Source organism: Onychostruthus taczanowskii, unplaced genomic scaffold (genome assembly GCF_017590055.1).
Source record: "Onychostruthus taczanowskii isolate IOZ18803 unplaced genomic scaffold, ASM1759005v1 scaffold39, whole genome shotgun sequence".
NCBI lineage: Eukaryota > Metazoa > Chordata > Aves > Passeriformes > Passeridae > Onychostruthus > Onychostruthus taczanowskii.
In genome coordinates, this window is record NW_024501348.1 from 4,484,282 (window position 1) to 4,492,355 (window position 8,074).

General features: G+C 40.4%; 1 protein-coding gene across 1 annotated transcript; it reads left to right on the forward strand.

Annotated features, from left to right (window-relative positions):
* GJB7 (gap junction protein beta 7) lies at positions 1–8,074 on the forward strand. Its single transcript, XM_041412271.1, has 2 exons — positions 1–54; positions 7,236–8,074. Exon 2 carries the CDS (start codon positions 7,254–7,256, stop codon positions 8,055–8,057), a length of 804 nt encoding a protein of 267 aa, XP_041268205.1. The 5' UTR covers positions 1–54; positions 7,236–7,253; the 3' UTR covers positions 8,058–8,074.

Sequence of the window (8,074 nt, forward strand, 5' to 3'; positions counted from 1 at the left end):
TGTTAATTCCACTAGAGAGCTGGGATCCAGCTGTAATCATTCACTGGGACACAGGTAAGTTAGATTTTCTTGTTATAAAATACAGTTTCACTGAATGAGAAGTTGATTTTCTAATATTAAATAGGATTGATAGTAGCCTCATGCAAGTGTCCCATCAGCCAACATAAACCATGGATATAATCTGCTTTCTGTTGCACTATTGCAGTACTTCATAATATTACAGTTAAAATCTCTGATGTGGCCAGTGACAATTTATTATCCAAGTGGAAATCTTTTGACTTGGTCAATTCTTTTTATTATTTTACAAGTTGACTAAAGTGTGACAATAGTAACAGTAGCCTGAGTTGAGCAAATATTTATTTCTGTTGAAGATCATTTGCTGTGGAGGAAGATTTTTGTTTACACCAGGAGAGCGTGGTAGAAATGGGTTATCTGTTTAGCACCCAGGTGATGAGAAATGAAGTTGTAGTCATGAAGGTGAGATAGGAATATCATGGCTTTAAAAATTAAGTAATTTTGGCTACTTCTGAGCTTATTTTTTTAAAAATACATCATTGACCAAGTAACAAAGAAAACAGTGAACTGTTTCTGCCCTCTGAAAACCCATTCGTTGCTGCAGAGAAGAGACCACAGCAATTAGCAGCTGGCAAAGCATCACACTCAGCAGCTGCTGGTTTTTTAAGTGATGTTTGTGGTTTCCCTAAATACAAAACAAGATGGGATTTTGCCATAGTTTAGAAATTGTATTTTCAGGAAAGTGAGTGTTTGGCAACTAAGATCCTGAAGCAGAGGGGAAAAAAGGAGTTTTGTCCCAAGCCACTTCAGAAACCCATGTGAAAATCAGATGTAAAAGCCAAATCAACCAGCTCCAGTATTGTGCTAAATGACCAGCTGAGCCCTTTTCCATCCAGTGTTTCCTTTTCCTTCCTGTAGATCGTTGACAAATAAGTATCTAGGCTAATGTCTTTACATACCACGTCTATTTTAAGCCCTATTTATTTCTGCTTTTAATATCACAGTAGTTAGAGGTTTATCTCCCAGTGGACTGAAGAGCTTATTTCTTGCTCCAAGGAGTTAAAAGTTAATAATAGGCATGGAACAATGAGAGGTTGGAATCAGCAAGCTAAGGCAGGTGAAAGCAAGGGACTGGGCTATGAGAGACCATGGTTCTTTTCTTAGCTCTGCCTCTGATGTGCTGAGTGATGCTGGATAAACCACATCTGCCCCGTGACAGCACATGTTTTCTCTGTCTAGATGGACAGTGTTTGTAGGAGAGGATGCCCTTTCCCCGCTACATGTTAATGAAGGGCTCATATCAATGAATTTCATTCTAAGGCATCTACAGTGTCTACTCTTTTTCTGTGCATGACAAGAGCAAGCTCTTGCCAGTAGGTTTACCTCTGCCATTTGGGGACCTCTCCTTCCTCTGGAAGCACCTGAAGGATGAAATAGGTGGGAAAATTTTGGCTCACATCAGCCTTAGAACCATGGGCTTTGCTGCATTACGAATGACTAGCAGTGGTCATGGCAGTAGTGAGCAGCTTGGCTAGGACACAGACCCAGGAGGGCTGTGTTTGCTCATGGGTTGTCAGGTTCTACCTGGCTAGTTTTTGAAGAGCCTTGAAAATAAGTGTCACTACTACATTAATCTTATAGCTTTACTTATTTTATAAAAAGAAGTGAGTTGTCTGAAGAAGGCAAAGTTAATTTTTATGCCTTCTGTTTTCTCTTGCTGACTCTCTCATAAGGACCTGAAGATTACTGTGGCACTCTCACCATTGAACAAGAACCAAAGACATTGCAAGGTTAGTGACTTGTAGCAAGAGTTTTTCAGCTCCTATTGCAGAGGTGCAGCAGTTTGCACAGCTGGTGCATGTGCAGCTTGGTAATGTGACTTTGAATCAAGTGATACTGTTCCTTGGTGTTCCCAGGAGGATTCCTGATCCCTCCTCTTATCTAGCAGAGCACTGAGTAATGAGTAACGAGTAATGAGTAATGAGAGCAGCATGCTGAGGGGGCTAGTGGAGCTTCCATCAACTTAAGAATAGACAGTTTCTGCACAGCTAAGCCTTTTTAGGGCCAGAGAACAAAGCAGATCAGTGTTTCTCAGCCTGTGGACCTCACACCTCTGGTAGTCAGTAAGGAAGCAGTAGGCAGTCCATGAAACAGACTCAGCAACCATAAAATGGATGAATGCCTCCTTATATCAACAAACAGAAAAGATAAGGGCAAAATGCAGTTACTAAATGAACACCTGAAGATAAGCTTCATTATTTGTTTGGTTGTTTATGGAAACCATTGTGCCAGAACTTGTTTTTTCTTTTCCTCATAACACTGGGAGGATCTTTGGTGTTTGGGGAAAGAAAAAAAAATTGCTGTGATGATGTTTTGATTGATGTGTAAAAAATCAAGGAGAGAATGGACTCTAAAGATTGTTACCAGCTCTGCTTTTTTATGGTCCTATATCCTCTGTAATTTCTACTTCTGCTCTCTTCTTTATCATGTTTTGTCACTATTTATAGTTCTCTGTCTTCCTGTTATTAAAAAAAAAAAAAAGATAAATAAATAAATAAATAAAGATAAGTTGTGGGTGCAGCAAATACTCCCCAGCAATGTTTACGTCAGAAAAAGGAGCTCTTCCATCCATCAAACTGTGAGGATAATTTAGCTTGCTTGTACAGAATTGATAGATCCACTGTTCAGAGGCTTGTATTCTTTCTCTTGTTTCTCACTGTTCCATCTCCATTTCCCAAAATACTGTGCCTTCTTCCTGTAATTTGCCAGCTCTTTGAGTTCCAACTTGCCTGCCCTTTGTGCCTCTAACACTTAGGATGCTTCCCCACTTCCTCTCCAATTATTCAGTTCTTGCATTTTCTTACTTTCCTGTCACTGCCTTCTGCCTGCAATTTTCCTCCACACAAAAATACCTTTTCTGCTTTTAAAGTAATTAAATTAGCAGAGCTGATTGAAATCTAGGTGAAGTAATTCTCTGAGCACTGTGCTTTTCAATGGATGCATTACTCAATGCACATTAGCCAACCTCCTGTAGGCATCAGTGAATGACAGAAATTAATATTTGATGAATATATCCAACAACAATAGCATTATTCAAACACTTTACTCAATAAAGTACATTCAGCACACTCAGAAGTTAATGGTGCATTCAGGTTACTCTGTTTGCTCACCAGGACATGTGCCCAACCCCAAGAGGGAAAATCGAGTCACTGATAAATGTGATGGAAAGGGGGTGGGAAGCCTCTTCTGATCATTTGTGCCTCTCATGAGCAGTACAAAGTGTATGTGTATGTTGGTGGGGGTGTTTAAATCCCATATAGGGAATAAAGGATGTATGTGATGAGGAGGAGAGTTTATTTGCTATTTCTTCACTGGCAGATCTTGTTTACGTGCTTATCACTCACACTTCAGCTAGTAATGAGAAAAACAAATCAACGTATTTCTAATCTTCAGCTTTGCTTCAAACTGGGGTGTGCATGTGTGTGTTGAGCAGAGGGTTGAAGTAAGTCTAACCACAAATCCCTGCTTTTCACTTCTTGCTCCATTTAATGTTTCCTTGAGTACTTGGTGCAAATAACCTACCTTCTACTGTTTAACTCTCTCTAATGCCTCCTTGCTAATTTCCAGTAGAGGCCAAGTCTATTTTGTGGTCTTTATGTTCACAGTGCCAAGGAGATCCCCCTTTAATGCTTTTGTAACTTTTTAAAAACTTTGAGTAATTTCATTTTCTGCATTGGACATTACCCCAACACAAATTGATGTCATCTACATTTCCCACAATCTACTCAATTTCTTTAGCTAGCTTCCCTTCTTGACTCCCTTTGTTTCTTTCTGCACAAAATGAACCTAATAAATCTCTCCTTGGGTGCAAGGATTTGGATCACGCTTTTCCTCTCTTGTCCTTACATTAGCCAGAATACAATTTTGCTAAAGCATCATGCCCCAACACTACTCAGCATCTGCTGCTATGTGTACTGCCACTTCATTAAGTGTTACAAAATACCACTGCCATATTTTTCCTACTGCCCAGCTATGTGCTCACTAGATGATTTTTCTTTTTTCGTTGTCTGAATCCTCACCTTGCTCTGAATTTCATACAGCCCACTTAATGTATCTTCTCTAACTGAGCTAACTTGACCCCTTATCAGTCTTGTGCCTGTGCTGTCCCATAAATCAATTTTCTCTTGTTTACCTGTTGAGTAACTCCGTGTCTTTGAAGTCCATTTTCTTTTTTTTCCCATTCCATGTGTTCTTTGCAATGCTTCAGTGAATTAATTGTATTTTCAAAGGATGCAAAAGCATCAGTTAACATCTACATCTATAGCAACAGTGGTCATAAAGCAAACATAACCTTTTCAAAGCACATTTGCAGCTCCTTTGAACAGGGGAGCTGTGCTAGTTACAAACAATACTACAAAAGAGGCTCTGTGGCCCTTTAGGTTTGAAGCTGAAGGTTGTTTTCTACAGCCACTTCTCATTATCAAGTTAAGGCTGCAACTGGAAAAAATATAACCCTGCAGACCTCTGGCTACAGAAGCACTGTGGGCCACAAGACCTGCCCTGCAGTCTTTCAATAAATTTTAGTTTCTCTTCAACAGAGCAGACAGACCAGGAACCACTTTCAGTTCTGTGGAATCCCTGATGATTCTGTTCTGGTAACAGAATGTGTTGCTCTCTTTCAAATTAGCTTTGCAGGAATTTCATCCATCCAATCTTCTGTCTGGCTGGATTTGCCCCTTGCTTAGGATCTGTTGGCTTTAGTAAAATTCTTGATCCCTATTTTCTTCAGGAAAATAAGAATAAGTCAGGACTTCTTATTCTCCTTTATATTGTTCTTATATTCTTCTCAATGTGGGATTGGCAAAGAAAGTGTAAAGTTGATCTTTTCTAATCCCTCTTGCTGCTCAGTTAAGGAAGTAGCAGCTCAGCTTTGGGAAAAAGAGACCTCAAGGTAAATGTCTCAATCTATATTTAGGTATAACCATGTCCTGATTTCTACCAGTGTTGGTTCCCACTAATTTTTGTGCCTTGCTGGTGATCCAGCATCTCTTTAATTTCTGTTCAGCGGGAGGCTCAGAACTGGTGTAACTCCAGCCATGCATTGATAGGTGAAATCAGGCTTTTTGCATTAGAAAGGGATGGTGCACTTATAGTGGCCATCAGCAAAAGCCCCCTTGCAGCCACAATTGTTTTTCCATGGAATAACAAAATTCAGAATTCCCTCCAGTGGTCCTTGTGCACATCTTAGACTTAGAAGAGGCCTCTTGAGGTTTTCCTTCAAATTTCCACAGGACAGATCATCCACAAGATGCACACGCATGTGGTAACATTTCCCAGTGAATCCTTTGTTTCCTTGCCTGTGATTTATTACATAGTGGTGTGTTCATGCCTGCTGTTCAGCTCCTTTGAGACTGCTGTGACTGTGTGTTGCTTATTTAGAAAGCATTAAAACTTGAAGCTCATGTCTTCAAAAGTTTGATTTAAACTTCTGCTTGAACTCTGTTTGTGGAAGACAGGAATAGCCCTTTAATGAAAAAGTAACCACTCTGCCAAACATATTTAAAAGCATAGGAGCGTATGTCTGAAAGGATATAAGCTGGTATTTCCCTGTTATCTTTTTTATCTGCAGCATAAAGGAGCAGCTTGGTAACCATTCTTGGCAGTATAAATAAGGAATATATTAATTTCTGCAGCTGTCCCTCAGCTCCTCAAGCCAGTGCCCAGCTCTAGTGGTAGCAATGCAGGAATATCCAAATAACCTTGCTTCCCAGCAGAACCTGACCATAGGCAGAGGTCATGAAGGGCTGTAGAGCTGAGGGACAGCAAAACAAGCACTGAGCTTTCCATCTGTGTTGAGCCCTACAGAATCACAGAATCATTTAAGTCAAAAAGGACCTCCAAGACTGTGTCCAACCTTTGACCAATGCCCACCTCATCCACTAGACCATGGCACTAAATGCCTCGTCCAGTTGTTTCTAGAACACCTTGAAGGGATGGTGACCCCACCACCTCCCTGGGCAGCCCATTCCAATGCCTCAATACCTTTTCCATTAAGCTTTGTGATGCCGTGGCCTGATTACTACTCAAATTTGCCCGCAGATGAACTTGTTCATTCCATCAGCAGTCCCTGCAGCTACAGCAGGTCAGTGGGATTTGTGTGTGCCACTGCAGCCACAGAGGGGCACATTTTCTCTCCTGCTAGGCAGAATTTGCAGAAGCAGAAGATGGGATGAGGACATTAAATGACATAACACATGGAAACTTCTGATTTCTCTCCTCACCTCATGTCTCCCAGCTACTCTGTGTGCTGAGAATACCTCCACTTTTTGCTGTTACAAAAAAAGGAGCTTGATACCCCCAAGGATCCAGTCAGATTGGGACTGGGATGGGGAGTCCAGCTGCAAGGGTGGACTCCCTTTGAGGAGATGGGGCCAGGTGCAAAGGTGAGCACCATATTCTTGGTGGGTACTTCAGGTCTTCTTCTGACACTGATGAGTCTCCCTGCCAGTGGCTCCTTAGGCAGCTCTTCCAAAAGAAGTGTTCTAGAGTTAGGACAGGAAAGACTTGTGCAGATAAGAACTTGTAACACACACACACACACACACACAAAAAAAAAATGCACACGTATTTTGGACTAATGATAAGAATTACAGTAAATAAAATCCAATGAAGCAGGAAAATATTTAAAATATTGCACAAGTTTACCCACAGACAAAAAGCAATCAATTTGCATTTTTGTAGTCAACTTAGTATGGGACACTTGGTTCCTATGCATAAATTTGAAAGTGAAATCTGACTTGACTGTGTGTAGTATTTGCATAACTGACAGGGCTAAGCTGAGTGTAATTCAGTGGTAGTGTCAGCCTGAACTTGCAGAGAAAGCCCTACCTGACAGTCAGGAGACCCTCAGGGAGAACAGGCACATTTCTTACAGAGGACAGCTTAACACAATGATTAGACTTCAGCCTAATTGACAAAATGTATTTAAACAGCAAATAAATTTTGTTCAATAGCATCAGAATGTACCAGAATTATTAAATTATCAGAAATAAGAACAGTTTGCTGTTCTTATGTAAATGCTTAATAATATGAAATTACTTCTAAATGCTTAATAATTTTAAATTGTTTCAGTTACTGGTTATATTTCATGTTCAATGAATGTCCCATTTGTCTTCACCCAAGAGGATGCATCTCTCTGATCTTGTGTTTCTTTGATATAGCATTTCCATCTTTCCTTGATGAGAAAAATGAGCTGGGCGTTCCTACGTGATCTGCTGAGTGGAGTGAATAAACACTCAACAGGAATTGGAAGAATTTGGGTAGCTGTTGTGTTCCTGTTCCGCTTACTGGTTTACGTTGCTGCCGCAGAAAACATCTGGAAACACGAACATGATGAATTTGAGTGCAATATCAAGCAGCCTGGTTGTGAAAATGTCTGCTTTGACCATTTTTTCCCTGTCTCTCACATCAGATTTTGGGCTTTGCAATTAATCATGGTCTCCACCCCTTCACTCTTGGTTGTCTTTCATGTTGCTTACAGAGAGAACAGAGAGAAACACCACAACCAGAAACTTTACAAAAATCCAGGAAAGATAGATGGTGGATTGCTGTGCACTTACCTAATCAGCCTCATTTTAAAAACAGGACTTGAAATATTTTTTCTTGTTCTGTTCTATAAATTGTACAATGGATTCAAAATACCACGTCTTGTGAAATGTGACATAAAACCATGTCCCAGTACTGTAGATTGTTATATTTCCAAACCCACAGAGAAGATGATTTTCCTCTATTTTCTGGTGGCAACTTCATGCCTGTGCATTGTATTAAATCTAAGTGAACTGAGTTATCTGATGTTCAAATACTCCATAAAATGTTATCTGAAGAGACACGTGAAGAACCAGCAAGGCTCAAAAAGCAATTGCTGTGAATCAGAGCTCATCAGGCACAAGAGAGCAGCAGCTGCAGGACGACTCCACAACAGCTCATCATCTTTGCCTCTGAATATGCAAGATGAACATGAAAAACATTCCCTGCTGACTTGAAAGAAGGCTGGAGACCA

What these genes read in the sequence shown, in the direction of transcription:
- GJB7 (XM_041412271.1), top strand. Translation starts at nt 7,254, where the DNA reads ATGAGAAAAATGAGCTGGGCGTTCCTACGTGATCTGCTGAGTGGAGTG.